The 27,274-nt window shown below is 43.1% G+C and overlaps 1 protein-coding gene across 3 annotated transcripts in view; it reads right to left on the reverse strand.

The window, feature by feature from the left end:
• USP10 (ubiquitin specific peptidase 10) overlaps nt 1-27,274 on the reverse strand; it is a 74,914-nt gene that overhangs the window by 15,398 nt on the left and 32,242 nt on the right. Inside the window, exons 2-8 of one of the 3 annotated variants that reach the window (XM_035024673.1) lie at nt 24,719-24,787; nt 17,682-17,742; nt 12,255-13,295; nt 1,615-1,706; nt 972-1,081; nt 502-557; nt 167-270 (exon numbers count right to left, since the gene is read on the reverse strand). In XM_035024673.1, coding sequence (XP_034880564.1) covers nt 167-270; nt 502-557; nt 972-1,081; nt 1,615-1,706; nt 12,255-13,295; nt 17,682-17,742; nt 24,719-24,787 — 1,533 coding nt within the window. Of the gene's footprint in view, nt 1-166; nt 271-501; nt 558-971; nt 1,082-1,614; nt 1,707-12,254; nt 13,296-17,681; nt 17,743-24,718; nt 25,869-27,274 lie in introns of those variants that run through there. The other 2 variants (XM_035024672.1, XM_035024674.1) reach the window with 2 other exon arrangements.

Consider the following 27,274-nt stretch of genomic DNA (forward strand, 5'->3'; position numbering starts at 1 on the left):
TAATATTCATTCAAGCTACTGACTCCGTTAACAGGCCCAGATCTACTCAGGACCCACCCAATCCCAGCACTGACGGTGCAGAATGAGCACTGAACAGGCAACGGCGCGGGCACAGACTGAAGCAAGAGGCCACCTTTCTAGGGGCTACATGAGAGCAATGCCAAACCTTTTCAGACAGGCTCGACTTGATGACTGTCAGAAGTCTGTAAATATATGTAGGTTCGAAAGCAGCTCCAGGGCGGATATCTCTGACGATTTTATCCCCAAGAGCTGCAGTGGAAACAGGACACAGATTTTCATGATGAAAACCAAGTCAAAATGATGAAAAGCAGCATGACCAGAACTCCCCTCCACCGCACGCAGTGCTGAGAAGAGCACAGTTGTAACATCTCGCATTTTAAAGACATTTTCTTTCCAACAAGACCGAACTTATGACATTCAGTCATCTGAGCTCCTAACAGTCCATACATAATGGCACCGGAAGACCTCATTTTTACTCACCTTGTCTGGGTTTTGGAGGTACTGGCATATTAGTAAACTCATTCATTAGCCGAACACTACAAACATGGGGGAAACAACAGTTTAGCACATTTCTTTAAAAAAGACATACTTTTACTAAAGAGCCTCGATGGTTAAGTATTTTAGCATGAAGATGGCAAATTTTAAGTAACCAATGCTATAACAGCTAGTGAGTTCTTCAATCTTTTCTCTGTAAGGTTTTGGTACATTTTATGTAACATACACACACTAGTAAACACTACACTTACGTAACTGAATCTAAAGAACACAAACAATGCTCCGATTCCATTTCTGGTTAACTTCCACATAAAAACATCAACAGTACATTTAAAAAAAATAAAATTATAGGACTCATTTGCAAGAAATTAAGAACCTTGCTAAACCATTTGAATTCAAATTATCAGAGGCGAAAACACCCAGCCCCGTAACACATTTGTAAGCACCTTACTTACAAGCTATCTATCATGGGTGTCGACGTACAAGGCCTTTGCACTTTTGAATAGAGAGGAATGAACTTCATCAGGTGATACATCGGAGGGCAAGCAACCAGTGCCTGCAGTGTCTAAGTATTGGCAGTAAGGAAGTGTAAAGGAAATGAAACAGACACTCCAAATTTCTGAAAGGTACAGTAAACCCAAAGCATATAAACCTAAGTAAGCCAATGACACTGAAAGACTTACATATGTAAACATAAAAAAGAATAAACCAAATAACCATGAGGATAACTGTCCTGTGATTTCCACGTAAGGGTTTACTCTGCAATCAGCATTTACATACAAAAACTTGATTCGACCTAGATAAATCAATTAAAACAACATTTCCAATTGTAAGTGGACACACTGCCCCATTCATCAGGGCCATGCTAATGAAAATAAAAGTCGCCTGATTCTGTCACTCACCAGTCAACAATCATCTTTTTTTGCGGTCAGGAATTAACTCTGTTTATAAGCAAGGTAGGCAGACTAAGCAAGGAACCAAGTTCTTGGACTCAAACTTTAGGGGAGAGGCCCCTCTGCAGCTGCACGAAGTCAAAGGCACGGGAGGAAGAGAGAAGTGCAGCCAGCCGGCCTTGGGGACAGCACTTGAGAAGGATACAGCGTTAATGTAGCACCAGTTTCCTTTATTGATCAGCCCACGGGGTTGCAATGACACTGGTTTATGTATTAGGGTTACATTCTCCAGTAACTCTGAAAGAGTGAAGAAGCATATTTAAAGAAGTTAATGACATCTAGTGAATAACATGGAAGTAAATGCTTATACTCTGGCGGAGTGATAAACACCCCTTCGAGAGACCACATATCCAAAGAGGAGGCACATTGTGTGGAACCTGCGTGCTATCCAACACCATGTACGATACTTAAGGATTAAAAATTTTAAAAAATATCTACCCCCCCCCCAATAAACACCAACATTTATTTATCTTTCTGTGGGACTGTAACTGGGGAACACAACAACTATTTTAACAAGCAGCAGAAAAGGCTAAGATACATGGCTAACAGAGGTGACAGAGACCTAAGAGACACAGGCTTCTCCCGGGCACGCTGAGGGCAAGGTGGGCCTTGCTAACAGTGCAGGCCCTCAGACACCAGTTACGGAGGCGTCCACAGGCAGAACCCGAGCCTCAGCCGGTGGGAACCCCCAGCACCTACTAGGGCACCCAACGCATCACAGCAGGCGATCAACCACTGTTCAGTGAAGGATAATACTCTTTTTCGGGACAACTGTCTCATACTAAATAAATTGTATTTTTCAATAGAATTCCAATTTATGGAATGTTTTGGATGCCGGAATGCCCTTACTCCATTTAGAAACACATTTATCCTCAGATTCGTCCTCTGACATCCCTCTTTTCTACAGCCTTCAGACAGATGTGAATGCCATGTTCATATAATGCTTTAATACTTTAATTAAATGCTTTAAATATTTTTTTCAGAAATGCTTTAAAACAAGACAAAGTCTCCCCATGTCCCATTATGAATCTTGTACCAGTGACAGCTACAAGTTATGGACACCTTCTACACTCAACAAGCGCTTTACAACTTACGCTTGGTAACTGGCTGCACTTAATCCTTAGTAATCCAGGAGAACCACCACTATCCCCCTTTCCCCAGTAAGGAAATGGGAGTCCCTGAAACGTTAACTAGCTTGCCCGTGATCACTCGGGAGCTATGTAGTGCAGCCAGGGCCTAAAATCCATGATCTGTGGCCATTCCACACTGCCTCCCTTTACTTTTAAACTGTGTACCAGAAAAGGAAAAGTAAGTACGTGTACATGGGATGCCAGCATCCATCCAAGGCATCACTCCAACAAAAGTAGCCTTTCCATTCCAAAACACAGTTGGACTGGGAGGTCTCAGACTTAAGCATTAGCTGAAGAAGTTAATTTGCAAAATTCTAATGTCCGCATGCACCCACATACACACCCTCCCTCCCTCCCTCCTCTGAGAGTAAATGCCCTCTTTCCTCTAACTGAGGAAGCACAGAGAATAATTTCCCCATTTATAAAAAGTAAAGCATTACAGGCTCAAAAAAAACCCAATGGGATCTATTCAATTAGTCTGGGCTTATAAAGCTCATCTCTCTCCTACTATGGGGCACAGTACCGGGCTTCAGCGAGGACCACATCAGTTAGAACTCAACTACAAGCTCCATGTGAGGGCCCCCAGCACAGACAGTACCAGGCATGCGGTGAACACTGTGCTGGGGGCCTCATCTACACTGTTCATAATCATCCTCACGACGCTATCAAGGAGACACGGTTATCCTCCTCGCTTTACAGGTGAGAACACAGAGGTCCAGAGGCTTAGGGAACGGGTAAAGGCTGTGTACCTGAGCAGACACGGGACCCAGATCTGCACTCCCTCTCACAAGGTAACGGGCTCCGCTCTACAACCCTTCCACTCAAAGGTTTCCGTACTAACTTGCCTCGCGGGCTTGGGACCTCCCACTTACAACGGAGCTGTCCACTTGTCTCTGACGCGTGTTGCCACGACAGTCCACTCTCTCCAGTGTGTGCCAAAGACCGGCAATTATTTAATATAATTACTCCGTAAAAAAAATCTGTGCATTTTCAAATAAGCATCAATCCCAAATGAATACTCTTGCATGGCCCTGTGAATCTTTGCCATAGCACTTTTATATCTACAGTCATACTAAGTTTTTACATAACCATAAGACTCAAAATCAACTGCCCTCCTACCACAAGGACCTCTTGTTAAATGACCCGCTATCATTCGCCGAGCCCGGCCTGGGCACCGGGTCCTGGAAGCACAGAGGTGACTAAAAGGCGGCCCTGCGGCAGGAGAGCTTGTGGCCCAGTGAAGAAGGGAAAACCCAGTGCAGGCTAAGCTGAAGGGGGATGCGTGGAGGGGATGCTCAGCCCAATCCACAGACTGGAGAGACCGTGAGGCGGCCAGGGGCCAATGACAGCAAACAGCAGCTGACACCACAAGGGCCCTGGCTGGGGTGATGGAGCCTTCCACCCGGAAGAGTAGGTTTCTTTTTGTTTTGTACAGTGATGAGATCACAAGTTTAGTTTCAGAGGCGCTGATAAGAGGTACCCAGATTACACCAGTCAACAGTGTACTTATACCCACAGAGCAGCAAGTAACAGATCTACACACACACACACACACACACACGCAGCCTGGGGCTGGCACTGTACATCCTGACGACACATACGTCAAGAGGAGTGATGTGTCAGGAGTGGAGTCCTAAGTACCAGCCATGTCTAAGGGACAGGCCAAGAAGAACCTGTACCATCTACAAGGACAGGGCAGTTTGAATTCGTAATGGAGGTGGAAGCAGGTTCTAGGGCTCCACAGAGGGAAGTGCAGAGGGGAGCCGCCCGAAGCAGGCTGGAGTGAGACAGGATGGGGTCACTAAGAGGCTCACAGGACTGTGGGAGGGAGGGAGCCGGGAAGGGCAGACTCACCACAGTTTATGGTGGGGAAGACAGGAAACAGCAACCTCCATTTCCTCTGATGATAGGGAAAGAGCAACATCTTCTAGGGTAGGGCTAGGGGCAAAAACGTGGGGAGGGGGTAGTTTAGGGTCAGTAATCCCTGCTTAGTACAGACACTGAAGGAAAATGGAAAGAAAATGACCAGAAACTGAAATATAAGGTCTGAAACTTCCCTCCCATGTTAACTGTCTCAACAGATTCAAATACATGTTTATAGCTGGTCAAAAGTACTTTGAATTAGTATCTTATGAAATAACAAAAAAATAACTTATGACCCTGCAGGGTGAGACCCTCAAGCCTACACAATCAGAGCACATACCCACTTAAACCTAACCACAGCGGACTTCGTTCCATCATTCATCCGGGAAGCAGCGTGTACTGGTTGGACAGAAACCTTTAGTTTCTACATCAACCCTTCCCTTGAAGCAATACCAGCTCCTGGCCATTGTTTTGGGTTCACTTATTTTAAGAAACAGGCAGGAAAAAAGCAGTTTCACTGTTTGGCTTCTACAATCTTAAACTCAAGTCTCTCAGCATCACCTAGTGGTTTGCTCAATAACTGCAAGTAACAAAACATTCCAAATAGCCATCTATCCACAAAATGAACAAAGTCAAAACTCAGACACGTAATGTGGAGCAAAATGACACTCGGGACATTTATCAGAGAATGTACTGAACTAGCTTCAAGTCTTTAACATTCTTTAAAAGAGCCTCTGGTACAGGGGTGCCTGGTGGGTCAGTTAAGCGTCTGCCTTTGGCTCAGGTCATGATTCTGGAGTCCCAGGATTGAGTCCTGCATGGGACTCCCCGCTCAGAACGGAGTCTGCTTCTCCCTCTGACCCTCCCCCCTCTCATGCTCTCTCACTCTCTGTCTCTCAAATAAATAAATATTTTTAAAATAAAATAAAATAAATAAATAAAAGAGCCTCTGGTACAGGGACGCCTAGTGGCTCAGTCGGTTGAGCGGCCAACTCTTGATTTCACTTCTGGTCGTGATCTCGGGGTCCCGGGGATCAAATGCCGCTTTGGGCTCTCTGCGCTCAGTGGGGAGTCTGCTTGAGATTTTCTTTCTCCCTCTGGTCCTCCCCCTGTTCGCTCACTCTCTCAGTGCTCTCTCTCTAAAGTAAATCTTTTAGGGGCGCCTGGGTGGCTCAGTCGTTAAGCGTCTGCCTTCGGCTCAGGTCATGATCCCAGGATCCTGGGATCGAGCCCCGTGTCGGGCTCCCTGCTCAGCGGGAAGCCTGCTTCTCCCCCTCCCGTTCCCCCTGCTTGTGTTCCCTCCCTCACTGTGTCTCTGTCAAAAAATAAAATATACATCTTTTAAAACAGAGCCTCTGGTGTAATAGTCATAAGTTTATAGATTAAGATCTTTAAAGACTCAGAACATGCAGAGAAGAAACACTGAACAATCTAGATTTTCCTTAATCATTATGCTGCTATTCTAGAAAAACCTTCTCTACACGGGCAAGTCTTACGTAAGCTACAACAGAGTACCACTGTCGGGAGTGTCTTCCAGCTAGCCTAAACACCACTCTCAAAGACGGACGGACCAGAATGGATGCAGCCTTCCCTGAAGGCACCTATAGCTGGACGCGGCCTTCCTCCACGGCAGCAGGCACCATGGACTCCACCTTGTACCAGAGGTGCGCAGCTCCTTCCAGACAACTCCCTCACACTGCTCATGCTCTGCTGAGTCCTCCCTGGCCAGGTAACTGAACTTCCAGGCCTTCTTTGTCCCAGCCTCATCCTGCCATCCCAAGGTTCCAGCAGATCTCCTACTGGCCCCTGGACCCCAAACCCCTCTGCAAATGATTACTGCTCTTTCTGCTACTAAAAGCAGACATCTGTGCCTGCCCTATCTTATTCTTTAGACGACACTCATGACAAGGCCGATTATTACTCACTGACCGAGATAGTGGGTGGCCTACACAAAGTACTTATTAAAGAGTGCGGGGGGTGCATTAAACATCTGGAGACTAAAGTTGTTGGTTATGGTAAATGACTCCATTCAAGCTTATTAGAAATGATCCAGTGGACTTTGAAAGTCATTCTATCACATTGTTCACAAAGCCTCCAGGTGCCCCCATGAAGGAGACAAGAGCCCAGGAAGACAAACCAGACAACCAGAGTTCAAAGCCTGGCTCTGCCACTTCATTTTGCAACCTGGAACGGAAGACCTCTCTCCTCCCTTACAACAGAGCCAGGAAACCACACCATGCCCGGCTGCAGTGAAGACATGAAATAATGTAATAGGTGTGTAGAACACCTAGCAGGACGGCCAGCTCATCACAGGCGCTGATAATCCTTATTAGAAAATGAAGAAATGGGGCGTGTGGGTGGCTCAGTTGGTTAAGCATCCAGCTCTTGATTTTCAGCTCAGGTCATGATCTCAGGGTCCTGGGATCGAGCCCCATATCGAACTCCACGTCAGGCTCCGCACTCAGGGTGGAGTCAGCTTGAGAATTTCTCCCCTGCTCCCTCTGCCCCTCCCCGCCACTCACTCTCACAGGCTCCCTCGCTCTCTCTCTCTCTACAATAAATAAATCAGGGACACCTGGGTGGCTCAGTCGTTAAGCATCTGCCTTCGGCTCAGGTCACGATCTCAGGTTCCTGGGATCAAGCCCCGCATCGGGATCCCTGCTCAGCAGAAAGCCTGCTTCTCCCTCTCCCACTCCCCCTGCTTGTGGAGTTCCCTCTCTCGCTGTCTGTCAAATAAATAAAATCTTTAAAAATCAATCAATCAATCAATCTAGGGGAAAAAACCGATGTAGATGGGAAGAGAGAGAGAAAGAAATCTTACGGGAAACTTTAAGTGAACCAACCGTTTTCAGTACTCTAATAAGTTAAATTACTTAAAATTAAGTGTTGAACATTTTGTGAATATATACAGTTCTATTTCAAAAGATATAAAAGCTTGTAAAAAACATCTTGTCTAGGATTTTCTCTTAAGAAACAAATACCAAAACAATGTCAAGTTTTGGTTTTGTAACATAGCGTATATTGGGCCTTTCCCCCTCAAGAATTTCAGTAACCATAAACTGAGCCAGACACCAACGTTTGACAAAGTACGTCAGTGTCCTCCCTCTTCTCCCGCTTAGTGAAACACACGTGCGCGCACGCGCATGTACTGATAATCCTTATTCTTGTCCACAGTCACCTGTCACTATTACCGAATCCTACTGCTATAATTCAAGTCAATTATTCTGGACTTGCAGATAAGCCAGGAGGATAACTGCTTTTACTGTTTTGGTGTAACTCTTGGCTCCAGTTCCATTTACTATTGTATTCCTATCCTGAAGTCCAACAAGCACTGTAATTACGGAGGTCAAAAGCATCAAGGCCAGGCAGGGCGCTGCCAAAGGACAGAAGGCAGGGCACTTCCTGAGCCTGAGGCTCGAAGACTGACCTGTGTTCCGAAGTCATCACTGCTGGTTCTATCTCACCTTATTCTAGGACAAAAAATCAGAAATTGACTGTAGTAACAAACTTCTCCAGAGGCCTTTCCAATTCATTACTGTCCATGTAACTTCCTACTTAGATCCACTGAGACGGCAACCTCAGGGAGGACGGCCTCCTGAACCCACCCTCTCACAGGGCTGCTGGGGCTGCCCAGAACCGTGTAACCACAGCGGCACAGGAGGCCAGAACGACTCCACAGCACGTGAAAGGTACAAAACTGAAACCGGCGTCTTCACTTCTGTAACAGTTTAAACGTTAGATGGCTGGATTAAAATTCAACTCTCTTACGAAATCTGCCGACGGACAGAAGACCTTGAGGGGTTAAACAGCCTTTCTCATAGTTCAAGACACACACAGTAGCTCACGTGTGTTGCCGTAAACCATTCCCATGAAATGATTTACAAACTCAGTGGCAACACTTGCGCTGTGAACTTTTAAGTCAATATAAGGCAGGATTATTTTTACACGTACTTTACGCATCAAATTTTGTTTTCCTAAAATTGGCTGTAGAGGTCACATTACCATTTAAGTTCTATGAAAATACAAGGTAAGAACTCTCCTTGATTCTTAAGGCCAAGTAAGTGGCCTGTAGTCAACATTCTGATGCTGCTGACCTGCTTTTCTGTCCCCTTCCTCAACTACCCAGAACACCCTGCAAGTGTTTCTGTTGTCCTCGTTACATCACTTGGGAAGAACACGTGCTAGCTAGCCTGGTTACCTAATCAGGTGGAGGACAGCAAAGTAACCAGTAAGTACCACTGTCTATTGGTTGTAAATCAACGTATGCTTTCTAAGTGGAGGGGTCTCAATTCAGTTCTAGAAGACAGAAACATCATAAATACCAGCAAGAATATATACACACTGAATCAGATAGGGACTGAACTCTCCACCCACAGGCATGGATTCCTACAAACAGGTGCTATACCTTTTCAGCTTAGGGTATGCTACATTATCACTACTTTTGCTATTTTGGACAATTTGAAAAGGAAATGAAAAATATTTAAGAAAACATTTACCAAAGAAGACATTAAGTATAAATATAAGCCACCAAAAATGATCAATCACAAGGTATGTATTTGTCTACATTTAAAATAAATATGGACACAGGTATTCATTTTTCTGAGCAGATCCAACTTGTAATGATTTTGTTGCTCTCTAGGAACAAATCTTAAGATATAAAACTACTGTGCAAAATCATATATTAAATAGGTTTTGACTAAAACTCGTAATAAATGGTATGACTAGGTGTTTCAATTTCCTCACAGGAAAGATTTTTTTAGAGCTGTCAAAGACCTCAGTTTACTTCATTCTCCTTCCACTGAAATTGTAACTCGTTTTATGTGGGCCTTCAACCTAGTCCTTCTCCTTGCCCACCATTATTTCCACTCCTTCAAAACAAAATACATGGATGCAAGATTTTAAAAGCAAAACATAAAATACAAAATAGCTCTATGTGTGATTCGAAAGCATTTGATACAATTTAGGTTTGGGATATGATAAATGTTTCTTAGTAAAAACCCAGGAAAATGTAAACGTTCATCGCAAGGTCACATGCGCTGCCCCGGCTCTGGGCGCCGGCAATCCCTGTGCTACTTGCGTTCGTTACGCTTACTCTCAAACGTGGACAAATCTAATATTTTGCAACCACTTTCAAATACAAACTACTAAGATTTTCAAGTTTCTTGTTCTCACCTCCTGGTTCAGTTGTTCCTACTGAAAAGTGGAAAATGCTCCCTCTCAGAATGCCAAAAACCACTCGCTGAAACAAGGACCCCTCTGCAAGCCCATGCAGGCTTCTGTGTCGGTTCCCACTTCCTGCGGGGCTGGGGAAGGCACTCAGCACCTCAGGACAAGTGCTCTTCCCTTCCAACTCCTTAAATCAGAGTTTACACTTAAGAAGAAACAGCCAATGGAGCAAAACGGTGACAGTCTAAACCAAGAAAGTAAAAGCAGAACCCGCTAAAGTAATGGATAAACAGTTACAAGTAATCACGAGCTGGCTGTATTTCCGTTCAAAATGCCTTATGTGGTGTTCTTATTCTTTGTTTACAGTTGGTGTGTCCTATTTTGTATTTCACTGGTAGTTATACAAAAATTAGTTGGCATTTATGAAGCACAGACTTAATGATAGGGCAGAGAACGCAGAAATGTGGACATCCAAAATAAATGAATGTGGGCTTAAAAAAAAAATCAACTGTGGACATTGATATTATTCTAAGAATTCAAAAAAAAATAAACTTGATGTCTGGAATGCTCCCTCCCTCTTTTCCCCATAGTTAATAAATATAATAACAAACATAAAAATTACTCTCTTGGTAGAACCAGTTAGATGCTTATGCTAATTCTAGGATAACCAACATCAGTCAAGAGATCTTTTAATGGAACTAGCATCTCACACAGTTAAGTGCTGTTTAAAACAAGTGAGCCTACACTTAAAAGCATGCCCATTCAAGGGAAGTTTGTGGTAGTGGATCTTACTTACAACAAACTGAATACAGTTCATCATTTTTATAAAGTAAACTTCTATGTAGGAGAATATAACAAAGGGGAAAACCTCCAAGCAGCACCATTTTACCTAAGCTGTGTGGGATCCCAAGAGTCATTTAGTGTCGGTGCTACTGCTGCTTGGTTTTATAGGAAGCACCACTCGCAACTGTCAGCAGCTACATTCCAGATTTCTAAGGCTCCGTAAAAAGGCTCAAAAGAATGAAGTATTTTAAAAAGAACTACAGTTTTGCTCAGATAAGTAAAACATCTTCTTAACTGGACTAATCATAGGATTAAGGAAATAAACCTGCTGGGGAGGCACTGCCTCAACTCACAAATACTTGGACTGTGCCCAGCAACGCTCTCCCCCGCCCCCATACAAGTAGCTGAGAGCCTCCACAGCAGGTTACCTACCTGCAAGTTAACAGCAGAGGTGAGCAGGCGAGATTTTAACAAACGTACAACACAGCAAACTATGTATCAAACTACATTTAAAGTCATAGGATTAAAATGTTTCAAAACATTTAAAATCAAGTTTTTCTTATTTTAAATACTGAGAAAATTTCCTAGAAATGGGAGGTTTTTAGGAACAGAAGTGTAACACTTTCATAACTTTGAACTTAGAACGCACATTTTTAAAAGCATCCCACTAATGCATTTCTCATATAGAGTTTAAAAATAAAACCTTTAACATACCGATCTATATGAAGGTTTACACTGTCTTACCCTGACTGTGACAGCTTTCTCTTGCAATGAATATTCCAAAAGTTATAATAAAGAAACCACCTAACTTTAAAATATATATATATAAAGCCCAAAATGACTGGCTGACCAATTATCTTCTCATTTCAAGAGAACTCGAGACACCAAGATTATTCAAAAGGATGTGCTGATGGAACTGTGACCATTCATAAAAGGGTGTGTATTGTGCAGCTTGCTACTGGAACTGATGCTCATCCTGGGAACAGATGCTGTCAGGTGCTCAAATGTTAAATCAGTACATTTCACATAAAGCCTAAATGAGACAGCTTATCTTAATTCGGCTAATGAGGCAAGAATCTGAAGAGCTTGCTGCTGAACTTCTTGGTATGGTGAAATCTGAAGAAATACTCTGGCTTCTGAGACATGTATACAGGTACACAGTCCCTGCATTTCTGACTTCCTAGTTTAACTTAGAAACAACAGCAGATTATGCAGCTGTTTTTACTGAAATCCACCCTCCTCCTGAGCCTGAGCACTCAAAACAAAGCATAAACTTTGGCCTAAATTGTCGCAGTTTTTCTTTTCCTGTCAACAGCTAACCTTGGTGTTCTACAACTGAGTAAAATCCATTTACTCAATCCAAAACAGGCAATAATAAGAAAAAAAAACCCAAATGCCTTCTTACATCCTCAGAAATACAGAAGAGAAACAGCGCAAAGTGAGTCCAACTCAAGGATTACAAAGCAAAGGTGAACAACAGCTGTGACACAGGACAAGGGCATTCTGCTCCCTCGCTGGAGCAGAATTACTGGATCAAAAAGCAAGGACGTGGAAATGCACTCTGTCAACAGAGAAAGACTGGTAATAGACATGGAGTGTTCACTTAACATAAAGGTATGAGCCCCCAACCCACCCGCATTGTGCTGAAGTATCATTTTATTTCTAGACAGAAAGCATTTAAGGCATAGACAGTCTTGAGAAATTCCTATGAGCACACAGGTCACCTACTACTGCTCTGGGTAACAATCTAGCACACAGTTTTATCAGCCCAGACAGCCTCAAACTTACTCAACAGGAACAGAGATCTGCTTCCACCTTCACTTTCAACTCTTTTGAACTATACCTGCAATCTTTATGGCTACAGGATCCTCTGAAACTGGAACAAGCCCTTCTTTGACTTCAATCTGCTTTTCAGAGACCAGGGGAGATGTGGCAGGAGGGGAATACTTAGTTTCCACAGAAGCCACGGGCAAGGAGGAAGAGGGCTTAGAATCATGAAAAAGACTGGCCCATGACTTAGGCTGGCTAGCGGGAGCGGTGCCCGCCGCAGAAGCCGGGGCGTCGGCAGCAGGGGAAGCGCTCTCGGCTTTAGCTGGGTCCGAGTCCGTGCTTTCCACAGTGTGCAACTCAACTCCATTGGCAGCTGAGCCCTCACCGGAGGATTCAAGTATTTGCCCATTAGCAACTCCAAGGTTTTCAGTAGTATGAGTTCCCATGTAAGGCTGCGCCACCGCTGTCCTCAACAGGCTGTCCCTGCCAGTCTCTGCAGGGAGGCAGGACTGTTTCAGGTCGGCCCCATGGCAGCCCTCGGGCTGCCCTGCAGTCCTCGCATCGCCGTCGAGGGCTCCGGGGAAAGGCCCACCAGGCACAGCGTCACTGACGAAGTCCATGGAATCCTGAAGGCTGTTAAAAGTCCTGCGTGTCCCCGACAGGGGCACATCGCCCACTAACTCTGCATCCTCTGAGCCTACGCTGTTTGGGACTGCTGGATTGGCATGGCCATTGACCAGGGCTTCCGTGGGAATACCACCCTCACCACCATCCTTCAAGTAACTGTAATATCCTGGGGGACGTTTTTTCTTCTTTTTACGCTCCCTTTGTCCAAGACCACCCGCGACACCATCACTTTCTAAAACTTCCACCTCTGCGCTCGAACTGCCATCCAGGGCAAGAGCATCGCCTGGGTACTGGCAGTCAACAGAGCTGTAGGTCACTTCTTTATCTAGGTCATCAGGGGTCTTTTTGGAAGTTGTGCAACTGAGAATAAATTCAGGGGCCTGAGGATTCAATGTGCTTGAAATACTGTAGTTGGGAGTTCTCGGCAAAGTGTCATTGGGTTCAATTACTTCATTAACGCCAAATTCAATTCTCTGATATTCTTGTCCTGTTTAGAAAGAAAATGATCAGTAAATATGGCATTAGTTAAGAACACAGCTACACAAACTATAAGAGCCTCAATAATTATTTTCTTTTCGAAGCTAAACCTTAAAGTCTTCTAATTAACACAGCTATGACATTTCATTTCTGTGACAAATAATTTGCCAAAAATAAGTAATGACTATACAACCGTATTTAATGTTAGAGCTATGATAACCAGAAACCGGTATTCATTTTCCACTCTCAGGGTAGCTTAGGGAGACTTTCAGAAGGTAGAAATTTAAATGAAATTATAATAAAAAACAAATAATATTTTGCCTAAAAACACCCCTCAATGAAATCTGACTTTATTGGCTTACTTTCTGAGACTAGGGTGTAGGTATTTGGACAACTTAAAAAGAAAATCATGATGACTTAGGGATTTAAAGTCACTGCTATATTTATGGCTTCCCTAATTAGTGTAATTTAGTAATTCAGAAAGTATGCACTATGCCAAGAGTTCATCCTCTCTATAAAAGTGCTCTTTAGAGGCATGCTCTCAAATTCTCCATCTCCTGACCTCCTCCACTGACAACCTTATCTGCAGTCTGCAGACAGCCTTGCATGAATGCATGTAAATGTGCCCTAAATGAACTCATAGTGGATCAACTCCAAGGCTGGTGACAATACTTCCAAAAATACCAAAGGACAATTAGGACTGCAAACTTTTAAAAATTTCTTTGGAACCCTCTGATACTTCCTGTCAACTGGCTAGCGGGAGTATAGACCATCTATACATTCTACCCATCCCAAAATGTACATTTTTTTCATAGCTCACATTTCTGAAATTAGGTTAAGTTGTAGAATCAGCTGCATCTTTCAACAGACGTCAAGCAACAGTGTCATCTTATATCTGATGAAACAGTTATAAACTCTGAAGTTAAGGGAAGGACACATGCCTTTTCATTTATCCGTAATGCATAATTGAAGATCTCTCCGAATCTAGCACAAGAGGCCAACTTCTTCTCAAGGCAAGTATTAAAAAAAAAAAAAAAAAAAAAAAATCATACTACCACAAGGACTGTGCTCTACTACAAGTAACTTAATATTTTTCACCTTGGAAGTTTTTCAACAAGCAGCCCCTAAGAGAGGCCCATTATATGCAAGTTAGTTGGGGACAGGGACGCCACCAGTCTCCTAACTCTTCATCTGCTTTGTGATCACACCTGGGAGGCGGGGGGTACACCTTCCCAACAACAAAAAGCTCCTGAAAAAGAAATACTAATGATGGCTATATTTTCATATAAAGTCACCAATATAAGCATTTGAATCCTTTGGCCTCTGAGCACTGGTCTTTTTTTCCTTATTTTGAAAACAATCACCAAAGAGAAATTAATTTCTCTATTATCACACCTAATTAATTTCTCTATTATCACACCAAATCCACTTTGACTTGAGGCATCGCCTACTCCGTGACACCTCGAGGCTGCAATGCTACTACACAGACTGACACGGATGTACGTGAGGAAATGAACGCTCCACAGGGGGGAGGCTCCCCTTCGGAAACTGTAGTGTGCAATGTGAAATCAAAACGGACGTGCGTTGTGGCATGCAGCCTGTGCAAGAGTTTAATTATTTCCAATAGACACAGTGCCTTCCACATTTCAATCCTTACTCTTATCATATCACAGAATATTCTAGAATGTGATAGGACATTACGGAACCATTTCAATATACTAAGTTTATTACCAAAACATTCACCCCGTAGCGGGTCTGACCGTACCACTGGAGGGCAGAGAGTCCTACCCAGAACAGTTCCTCTTCTTATCCACAACACGTCTCACGGACACACGTGCACACTGCACTGCACAGAGGAGGAGTCAGCACGGAGCCCAATCTGTGGGCTGAAGGAGTGGTGAAGCCTGCAAACCCAGGCTTGAAACAACACAGTCGATGCATCAAGTGAATGGGGCCTCCGTGCTCAGGCCACGCAGACAGTGGGTTGTTGGGGGAAGGAAAACTAACTCAAATAAAACAATGTCATCCCAACACAGCACTCTGCCAAGCGTGCTCCCGCAGCGCCCAGGGTGCTGGACAGGCCCCACAGTCTGCAATGCTCGGGGGCCCCCAGAGACTGTCATGCCCTCCATGTCTGAGAACTGCTGCTTAAGTGGCCTCCTCAGCTGATTTCTCCAATTAAGAGAGCACCTAGCGCACCTAGCTGTGTGCAAAGTGCTTATTATCACAGAGGGCACAAAGATTAGTATGGCAAAGTCCCTGCCTCAGGGAGTGACACTGACTAGTAGAAAAACACCTCAGACTGAAGCTGACAGTGCAGAGGAAGGGCAAGATAAGGCCTCAACAGCTTTACAGAAAGAATGCTTCCAGATACAGAAAAGAATGACCAATTTCAGTCAGAAGCTACAGAGAAGTCAGTGGAACCGGCAGGATTGCCGGGGGGGGGGGGTGAAGAGAGGCTATTTCAGCTCTAGGATCAGACTAAAAAAAAGCAGAGGTATAGAAGGCACGCCATGATGAGGAGCCCCTGCAAAGAGCTTGCTGTAGCTGCCTCTGGTGGGAGGTAGAACAAACCATCCTAAATCATTCATCCAGAAACACACTGAAGGTCTACAACATTCCATATACTACAGTGCACAGCTGCTGAGCACACAGAAATGGAGGACTATGATCCCTGCCACCCACAGCCGAACTCTGTCCAAAGAGGGAGGCAGATTCAGTACTGGACAGTGGGACAGGCACTGTAAAAGAAAGAAACGTCATAGAAGCACAAGAGAACAGAAAAGGCCCCAGAGAAATGGGCCTTTAAGCTGGCCTGTCACTACCAGCGTGAGCAGGTGGCAAGATCCCAGCTGTGTTTTGGCAGATTAAAAGATGGACTTGAGAGACAATGGAGAAAAGGACCCACAAAGCAGGAACTAAGCAGACAGTACAGCCTAGAAGGAGTGGTGCGGTATGAGGAAGGGAAGGAGAGGAGCTGGAGGAGCATCCAATCTGCAGCCCGGGCCCCGGGGAGGATGGTGAGACCATGAACTTAACAAGAAAGAAAGGAATAACACGAAAGGGGAAAGAACAAAACATTTTAAAGCACTGAGCAGACATCCGTAGCATGCTTACTATGTGCCAAGTACTTGAGAGAGAGAAATCCGACAGACTCAGAACCCAGCTGCTCTGAAGGCTGGGCAGCCAGGCAGGGCGTCTGGACCCCTCCAGCTCACTCCATTTCACTCTAGTCCTGAGCCACCATTAGAACTGCTCTTTTTCTTTTTCTTTTTTTTTTTTTTAAAGATTATCTATTTGACAGAGAGAGAGAGTGCGAGCACACAAGCAGGGGGAGCGGCAGGCAAAGGGAGAGGGAGAAGTAAGTAGGCTTCCCCACTGATCAGGGAGCCCGATGTGGGACTCAATCCCAGGACCCCGGGATCATGACCTGAGCCGAAAGCAGATGCTTAACTGACCGAGCCACCCAGGTGCCCCTAGAACTGCACTTTCCCTCAGGCTCCCAGATCACGGTTTCCCACAAACTGCTAAGAATGTTAGATACTATCAGCTCTCTAATTATACTGTATGTAAGAAGTCTGGACACGTTCTTCAAGGTTTATGTTTAAATTATAAAGAAAACCCCAATCACAGGTCTGACCATGCTAATGAAACAGGGAACCAGGCCCCTGGCTCTCAAAGCAAAGGGTTAGCATCTGCTTCTCCAAGGCCAGCAAGGGACTTTAATGATCCAAACCGTACATTGGGCCACAGAGATCGGACCTGCGCCCCAGCAACCTGCAGTAACCAAACAACCCGCCATTGCTCAACCATGCAAAATCACTGCATCTCAGTAAGCACCGTCCCCAGTAATGAGCTCTATGTCTGTGACAGAGACCAAAAGTAACAGACTGGGAAGTGAAAAGGTCCTCTGACTTCCCGAGAGCATTAAGTGACAGACTACGACATAAATGTAAACTGCAGAACAGATCTGAGCTATCACTGAGCCGTGCAAAGAACACATTCTCAGAGAATCACCAGCTCTGGGCCCAGGAGCCTCGACAACCAGAAGAAAGGCCACTGGAGAACTTTTACAAAAAGCACTGGCTACAAAAGACACACGGGTGCCACTGAGAATGGTCAAGAAAAAACAGGATCAAACAACTATTTCCTTAACTAAACCTTGAACATCTGACACTCCGAAGCACAGAATATACTTCATTAATCAAAATGGTTCAGAGATTAAACATGCTATAGTATTATAGCAAAAACCTCAAGCAGTAAGAAGAGTGTTTATTCGACAGGTATGAACCAGCAGGAAAACATGATTTCCAAAGAGCACCCCCCACCCCCCCGCCCCCGCCCACACACATGGCCCAACAGCACGTCAGGGAGATGGAGGAGAGAAGCAGCTTACCATCAGGTAGTTCGCCTGTAGCTTGTGTGCCGCAGAGAACTGTTCCACTGTATGGAGGGAGCTGCACAGGGAAGTGGGAAACAAATTTTAATTCAACAAAATGTTAAAACCCAACCCATTCTTTTTCATTAAAACTCTTTATCCAACTTTTCTCATGACATTTTTTAAACAAAATAACATACATTGAGACAGTAAAATTAAATCACCTTCATTTAAGATAAAAATACCATAGGAATTGTTTTAAATACTGTCATTAAGATCCAAAAATGAGGCAAAAAATAAAAATAAAAAAGATTCCAATGGACATGTAAGTCAACTACAATAAAATGCCACGATAAACCCTTAGTTTCGTAGGACGTGAGAGACTGCCCACAGAGACCACAGCCACTGCTCTGCACCACTAACAGAGGTGAGTCTTAGTGACCGCGTGCATGTCACCCTCACAGCACTGCATGCCCACACAGCAGGGCAGGCAAGGACCAGGCCCCCGGGAAGAGTGGAGAGCCCACAGAGGAGTCTGGGAACCACGGCCCCCTTTTTACCACAGTGCCTTATGTAAATCAATTAATGGCTGAAATCACATTCCTTGTTTGGAAGAGAGAAAGCAAAACGGCAAGTATCTGACCTCTTTGTAAAAACCAGGAAGGTATTATGAATATCCCAAATTTTTCTTCTTCCTAGCCATCCCGTAATTTTTAAGAACTGGAAATGTTTCAAACGGACACACTGGGGATGAGAAAGTTCAGGATGGAAGGGATAAGGTAAGCGGACTTAAAAGAGAGAACAAAAGAACAAGGCAATGACATCTTCACACAGCACTTCTCCAAGTGTGCCCCGCAACACCCGGGGTTCCCAAATGGGCCCCGCAGTGTGCAACGGTCAAGGGCCCCGGCAATTCTCAGGCCGGCCACTGCCTGAGAACTGCTGCGCAAGGGGCCTCCTCAGCTGATTGCTCCAATTAACTCTTAGCAAGTTGATTCAATGATCACAGTAAGGAAGTTCTCTCCCCCACAGAATGCATGACAAGAAAGAACCTAAGGAAACAAAGGGCAGTTCAAAACGAACTGAAGGCTTGCAGGACCTGAGAGCTGCACGTTTGTCCACTGGGGGGCGCCCAGTGACCATCACGCTGACACAAAAGAAGCCATTCTGAGTGCTGGCCAAGGGCTACACCTGGCCTAAGGTGCACCTGCAGCACAAAGATCAGTCAAACGCATGCACACGGTGCTCCAGCATTTACCGTTGGCACAGACACATGGAGCAAAAAAGGTGCATCTGAGAACCAATCAGGTTCATGTCCCCCTGCAGTCACAAAAGAAGTTTAGCAAACTCCCAGATACAGAATACCTTTTCTTTTTCTATCAGTGACATCAGGGTGCCCCCTGGTGATGGAAATCTATACATAAACTGTGAGGCACTAAAAGTGCTTGTTTTTCTAATCATGCTGTAGTTACACAAAATGTAGTTAAGTGGTAGAGACAGGACCTGAAAACAGACTCCCCACCCCAGCAGACCCCACGGCAACACTGCATTTTCTGTTCGTGTTTACAACACTTATTCAGTTACTAAGCTGGTAAGAAGGTAACCGTGGGAATTAGTGCTATGATGAGTTCAGGTACAAAAGTGTGTGTGTGTATCTTTTTTACTCTATAGGCACATGGCACCTTTAATTCAACAAACCTCTGTCACTTATGAGATACCCCCTAGTCTGTGGTAAATGTGTATTATTACAGACAGCAGGATGAAATTGTAAGAATTGCTCAAAGTTCCCTCCTTAACTATATGGCTACTTAAAAGAACATTAAATTATAAAATCAAAGCAAAAAAGAAAATCTCACACATGATTTCAAGGTGAGCAATGTAAAAAACTGAAATCTAGTTATATTAGATACAAAGTCAAATCAACTTGGTTTAAAAACAGTGCTACCATCTTGTGAAGTCAGTACTCAGGCCCTTTGATTATGAAGGTAATATTTTAAACAAATACTGTATGATATCCCTATCTTTGGAATCTAACAAAAAACAAAACACAAAAACTCAAATCAAAAAAACGAAGAGTGCATGGCACCAGCAAAGGCTCAGGAAGGGGGCAGGGGAGCCGCGGGGTCAGGGGTCACTTGCAACCAGCAGATAAACACGTCCCGGGGCTCTAATACACGGTACGGGGATTACAGACAGCACACCTTATTATAAACTGTAAGCATGCTAAGAAGCCAGACTTTAATTATTCCCACCACTAAAAGAAATGGCAGCTAATGCTACAACAGCAATCTTGCAACAGAAACGTATCAAATCAGTACGGCGTACACCTTAAACTTAACAGGATTTTATATGTCAATTACATTTCATAAAATAAAATGAAACGTTTTAAAGTCTTTTGGGCACCGCCACTATTTGTTCTACTGTCTAAAAGACCCTCATGAACCTTAAATCTCTCCTTTGAAATCCCACGAAGAGGGGCCCCTGGGTGGCTCAGTCGTTAAGCGTCTGCCTTCGGCTCCGGTCATGATCCCGGGGTCCTGGGATCGAGCCCCGCATCGGGCTCCCTGCTCCACGGGAAGCCTGCTTCTCCCTCTCCCACTCCCCCTGCTTGTGTTCCCTCTCTCCTCTCTCTCTCTGTCAAATAAATAAATAAAATCCTTAAAAAAAAAAAAAAAGAAAAGAAAGAAAAGAAATCCCACGAAGACACCAAACCACTAAGAATAACAGCGCACCTGCAGCTGAACCATGCTATCCTGGGCCTGTGTGTTCAGTAACACATTAAAGGGTGCATGTGTTGTCTCAAATGTTGAGTTCTGGAAGTCTCAAGAACAATGAGCATTCTTTATTTCTGAACACTAATGACATGATTATGACTGGGGTTCAAAACATGCTTATTCAATAAACTATTTTTTCCATTTGGAGAAATTCACCTTTAAATCACAATGGCTTATAAACTAGAGCACAGCTTTAGAAAAGATATGTTACCTTCAAATTTATACTAATATTTAGGATCACACACAGAAATCAGCTGAGGTTGTTTCTTCTGATTCTGTCAAACTGCTGACCTATCCGGCCTGTGGCAAGCTTTCAAACAGGCAAACTAAAACAGAGTCCAAAACTCAGCTGAGAGGATCGGTGCTTTAGCTGAAAGGTAGAATGTTTTTACATTTTAACACCTGCTGTTTCTCAAACTTTATTTTATCAGTTCCGGGCCCCAAGTAGAGAAAAAATGTTGTATCAAGTTCCTAGCACCCAAAGAAGTATATGGACACCAGGGAGGGGTTCTGGTTCCTGCCAGGGGCACAGGGCAGGGGAGCGCTGGTCGGGGCTGCAGTCATTTTCAGTGCAAGATAAAAGGCTCAGCCACATGTTGCAGTTTGGGGCAGAGAACATTACGCCCACACCCACTGATCCAGCCACACATCACCCCATGAAACAATCTGTGTCCCATGTGATTATATTATTAGATACTCCAGACTCCTAAATTATAATAATTACAATACTGAGAAAGATAGCTTGGCCCAGTCACGTTAATTTGCCTGCATTTCCCTTTTGCAGGTTACTGGACCGACCATATGTGTTTTTGATAGACAACAATGCATTCTCAAAAGCAAAAATACAGAAGACCCCAAAAATAAGCAAGACTTAAATTTCTGGCTATAATTCACTCTGATAAGACAGAGCCATTATTTCTGCAATAAAAAGTTTGACATAACTTTACCACCAACACCCGTATCTGCTACATTTGTTACCCACTAGGTATTCCACCATACCCTAATGATTTCCCAACATTTCTGTGAGGTAAGTAAACATTCTCCATGTTCTCATTTAAGAAAGCACAATGCGATGGAGGAACTGCCCAAGACTGCCCAGCCTGCTTACGTAGCAGAGTGAGAAAGGAGCCAGCCCAGCTTCTTCAGACTTAAATATGGTACCTTTTCCACTTTCACATCACAGGAAAACCCAAGGTTTTATTCTGACACTTACTTTCAAACAAGCACTTACAAACCCACACAAATGCACACAATTGAGAAAAGTTTTTTGTAAAACACACAAGTTGGGCTTTATCATTTTTTAAAACCATAACTGCAAAGAGCACAGTCTATCCTTTTCCTGGCAGGTGCCTCTGTATCTTACCATGATTCGAAGACAGAAATGATTTAAAATTCAAACCACCAGAAGAGTATATAGAGTAGAACTTCAGTTAACACTAATGCTTGGGAAATACGGGATCTGGTTATGCTTTGCCTAATTAACTATTGTTGTTTTTGGTTTGGTTTTTTTTGGGGGGGTTTTTTTTTTTTTTTTTTGGTCAGGAAACACTAAACTTCAAGCCTTATTCTACAGAATCTAAAATGCACAGATAACATTTTATTGCCTTAGGAAATACATCACACAATTTAGCTTCACGGTTTCCTGGCTCATATCTTTATATTCCTTAAAATCCTGTTACCATCAATGAACGCAAAACAGACAGAGATGGCATGGAACTCGATTTACTCGTTTTTTAAAATAAAACCTGATACAAGCTTTGTCTTCTTTGATTTGCTCCCTTTTCCTAAAATGAAAGAGGAGAAACCAATAAATCTCTCTCTCGTCTGTGCAGCTGAAGTAACGCTTTCAACACACTGTCATTTAATCCTTCCTCCACAGCTCCAGAAAGAGTTTAGAGTTCCAGAAGCCAAGGTAAAGCAGGAAGGACCGGCCAAGGCCACATGCAACGCTGGCCCTGTGGCTCCAGATCTAAGGAGTCAGCCTCTCCTGCTCCTCTCCTGAGAAATAAAATAACTCCGTGCAAAAACACTTCACACGCGTGCAAAGCTACCGTGGACATTAAGGGATCTAAGTGGCTGGTTAGGTCTCATTAAAGTTAAGTACAGTTTTACTTGATTCGCACCTACTCCCCCCCGCCCCGCCCTTTCTCCTCTTCAATGCAATTTCAACTGTTTTCACATTTACAATACGAATATGAACAAATCTTCCAGGTAAGCTTTTATTAAACTAAAACGGATACCATTACTCACATAGAGAGTGGACATAAAAGAAGACCTGAATGGAAAAATACACCAAAATCATGTATAGGAAAACTAGCATAGAGATTCTAATTCTCCTATAAATTAACCCATACTTTTAACACAATTCCAACTGAAATTTCAATAGGATTTTTCATGAAACATGACATGTTGCTCATAAATTCCCAAGGAAGAGTTGAGGATGGAGAATCAAAATACTTCTGAATAAGTATAAGAGGGTATGTGCCCTCCCAGAAGATGGATTATAGAGTTGCAGCCATTAAAACAAGTGCTAACAATAGATAAAGCAGGGGGCCACAGCCACAGGGCACTGCGACTAATGGCCCAGCACTCAGCACTCAGCGGCACACTGGGACCACTCACTCCTGCCCTGAGAGAACCCAAGTCAGAGCCCCACCCCACAGACACAGCAGAGTCCGTTCCAACTGCATACCCACTACAGTGAAAACAAAACCTTAAAGCTTTTAGAAGAAAACCAGTGTCTTTATTACCTCAGAGAAAGGAAATATTCCTTAAAGACATTTACAAACCATGAGGAAAAAAGCCAATACATTTGACATTAAAGTTAAAAACGTACTTCCCTTATGCAGCGAAAGAAATAAAAGTGCATCATATATGAAGTTTAAAAGCCCTCATGCTAGAAAAAGATACCTGTAACATGCAAAACCAAAGATTATTAATCATATAAGCAGTAAGAAAAAGATAAGCCACTTAATAAAAAAATGTGGATAGGGAGATAGGGTTAATTCACAGAAGTGGAAATCTGTATCATCAACAGGCACATGCAATGAAACAGTTCTCAAGTCTGTCACCTGGGAATTGTAAATTAAAACAATGAGAATCCATTCATACCCATCAGACTAACAAAAATTTTAAGTAAGCCTATACTGAGAATAAGCAACAATTTTTTCTTCAAATGAGATGATGAGAACACTCCTGCACCGCTCATGGAGATGCAGACTGCTAACCCGCTTTGAAAGCAGATCAGCAGTCTCCAGTAAAACTACAGATGCTTACTCCTTGCAGGCTGACCAGTTCCATTCCTAGGGCCATATCCTGGAGAAACCCATAGAGGCACGTAAAATATGTTTACTGCAACATTTTTTTAACAGTGTACGAACTAAAGACCTAAATGGTCCTTGAGAGGAAAAAAGCCAAATGAGCTGTGACAGCTGTTGATAGCTGTTCTATCAGCAGTACTTAGCAATTAAAATTGAAGAACAAAAAACAAAACATAAGAGCATAGATAAATGTAAAGAATATGTTAGTATGAAATAAACAAACCTCAAAATGATGAATATACAGTTGACCCTTGAACAACATGGGTTTCAACTGTGCAGGTCCACTTCACAGGCAGATTTATTTCTATAAATACAGTACAGTACTATAAATGTATTTTCTCTTCCTTATTATTTTCCTAACATTTTCTTTTCTCTAGCTTACTTTATTCTAAGAATAACTACATAATACTTATAACACACAAAATGTCCTAATCAACTGTTCATATTATCAGTAAGGCTTCCGGTCATCATTAGGCTATTAGTAGTTAAGTTTTGGGGGAATCAAAAATTATACACAGATTTTCAAATGAACTGGGGCTGGCGCTCCTAACCCCTGCGTTGTTCAAGAGTCAACTTCAGTATGAAACCATTTACCATTTAAACCACATAAAACATGATGTTACTATCTGCTGATAACCATGTATGTAGTAAAAGGTGAAAACCATAGTCAGTAAACAATACCAATTCAGCAGAGTTGTGACTTCTGTGGAGGGAGAGGAATGAGATGGAAGAGGGGTACAAAGGAGGCTTCAGCTGTATCTGTGATGTTTGGCTATTTACAAATACAGCAAAATGTTAACATCAGTCAAATCTGGTTGGTGGGTTTGGGCATTTCTCCTGTTAGTCTCTGTACTTTTCTGTACATTGGATTTATCAAAAAAGCATAAATTAAAAAAATCAAAACTAAAATATAGCCATTAATTATATCTACACATATACTCAATAAAATGTTCTGTCTTACCTCAACTGAAGAGCGAGGAGTCACAAAGAACTGATTGAATTCATCAGGGCTAAAATCTCCAAAAATATACTGGAATAGAAAAAAAAAGTCACTGATCACATAAAATATACAATTTATATACTTACAGGGAAAATGCCCCATATTATGCCAATCCTATGAAATGTGTAGGCCAGAAGCCCCACGACCCTTTCTTAATTAAACAAATCAAGGGTCTGCAAAATGGAGATTTCCAATTACAAACAAGAAAATACTACTTAGCCTTTTCCATAAATTGTCAGAGAACACTGAAATCGATAAAGCTTATTTTGAAACAGGCCAACTGTGTACACCAAATGTGTAAGCAGAGTCCTGCCTGGAGAACTTTCTGGCTCACAGACACCACGAGGTGTCCCATTTCCCGTTCCGCTGACTCATTCACTACCTCCATTTCAGTGCTCTTGGCCCCACGCACTACTGGAAAGCAGAAAACGTGCTGCACATGGGAAGATAGAGTAATCCAAAAAGAGAAAAATGTTAATGATCCTGATGAACAATCTTTAAGATATGTTATGTATGTACCTTTAAGATATGTATGTATGTACCTTTTTATCCTGAAATTTCATTTAAACATGATGTATAGATAAACATATTATTGAACAGACAAAGTCTAGTTGTAAACCTTCACTTCCCAGAATTCTGAATATTGACTTTCTGGAAAAACAACTGGTTCAACTGCATGGAAGCAAGTTTGGCAAGTGCCTAACAGTTCATATTCTCCCTGGAGCTTTAAAAACTAAGTCATTGACAAGAATCAGTATGACTAGATTTCTACAGCAGAGAACCGCTCACTAAATTATTCATTCATCTAATCAATAATTATTTAGAGCCTACTAATGCCACGCACAATGATCAGTACTGGGGATAAAAATGGAAAGCAGAGTTGTGGCTCCTCTGCTCAAATGGGGCTGAGTAACCTGCAGGAAAATGTACAAGCATGTGATTCAAAAATAACCAGTAACTACATATTACATATTTGGATAATGCCTATTATTATCGTAAATGTGAATAAATGCCAACTCTCAAAGCCTAAGTAAGTAGTAAGATTGCACCAGGGACTGCTTGGGTGGTACAGTCAGTTATGTGGCTGACTCCTGATTTCAGCTCAGGTCATGATCTCAGGGTCCTAGGATCGAGCCCCAGGTTGGGCTCCCAGCTCAGCGGGGAGTCGCTTGGGATTCTCCCTCTCCCCCTCTGTGTGCACACTCTCTCTCAAATAAATCTTTAAAAAAAAAATTCACTGATACTTCTTCTAAGCTTTTTTTTTATTTACTTATTAATTTTATAGAGAGTGTGCAAGTGAGCAGGGGGAGGAGCAGAAGGGGAGGGTAGAGAATCTCAAGCAGACTCCCCGATGAACACAGAGCCCTACGGGGGTTCGATCTCAGGACCCTGAGATCATAACCTGAGCCTAAACCAAGAGTCAGACACTCAATGACTCAGCTGCCCAGGTGGCCCAACACACGAATATTTCAAGGGAAAATACTGCTGGAGGGCTCTTTGGCAATAGCTAGCAACACTGCAAATATGTATTAAAAACAGGAACACCATCACATAATACTCATACATACTCGTAAAAATCCACAAGGAAACTGTCCATTGATAGTTAACGGTGAAAATAAGCAGAGTCCCAAAGCAATTTAGAAATCCTCGTCTGCAATACTTTCACTGTGAACTCAGACCCTCTTATCATTTCCAACACCAGGGAACAAAGCCTGTATTAAGTGTGGTCAGTGTAATAGCAAGCTACGGAAGGGACGGTATCCTTCAGTGAAAGGGAAGCGGAAGGAAGGGTGGGGTGAAGAAACGACATGGCTGACCCGCCTTCCTTTACAGCCCTACTGCAGAGATCTCGAAGTCTACATACACTTCAAAATTCACTCAGCAGGAAAGGAAAAGACAAGCCATAAACTGGGAGAAAATATTCCCAACAATACCAAATGCTGACGAGGATAAGGAAGGACGGAAACTTTCTGCATGGCTGACAAAGATGCAGAACGGTACAACCACTCTGGGAAAGAGTTTGGCAGTTTACTACCAAGTTATCCCACACCCACTCACTCACCCAAGAGAAAGAAAGACCTATGTCCATGAAAAAACCTGTATGCTGATGTTTACAGCAGCTCTATTCATAATCACTAAAAACAACCCAAATGTCCATCAAGAGGTGAATGTGGTACATCTATAAAAAGAAATGCTACTCAACGGCTCTCAAAAGCGTCATGCTAAGGGAAAGAAGTCCGACTATAAAAAGCTACATGTGGTATAGTTACATTTATGTAACATTCTATAGCAAAACCATAAGGACAGAAAACAGATCAGTGGCTGTCAAAGGCTGGGGAAGGGCTGATCACAAAGAGGCACAAGAAAACTTTTCGGGGTGATGAAATATTCACAGGGGAAGCCTGTTGGAAAAACAGTAACCATCTTAATTGCCAAGGAAACACACAACCCGCTAAAACACTCAAGATTTCAGTCCCCATACAGGAATGGACATGGGAGGACAATGAATGAGTAGAA

The sequence above is a fragment of the Mirounga leonina genome, unplaced genomic scaffold, assembly GCF_011800145.1.
Source record: "Mirounga leonina isolate KUSES-001 unplaced genomic scaffold, KU_Mleo_1.0 Mir_180, whole genome shotgun sequence".
Taxonomy (NCBI): domain Eukaryota; kingdom Metazoa; phylum Chordata; class Mammalia; order Carnivora; family Phocidae; genus Mirounga; species Mirounga leonina.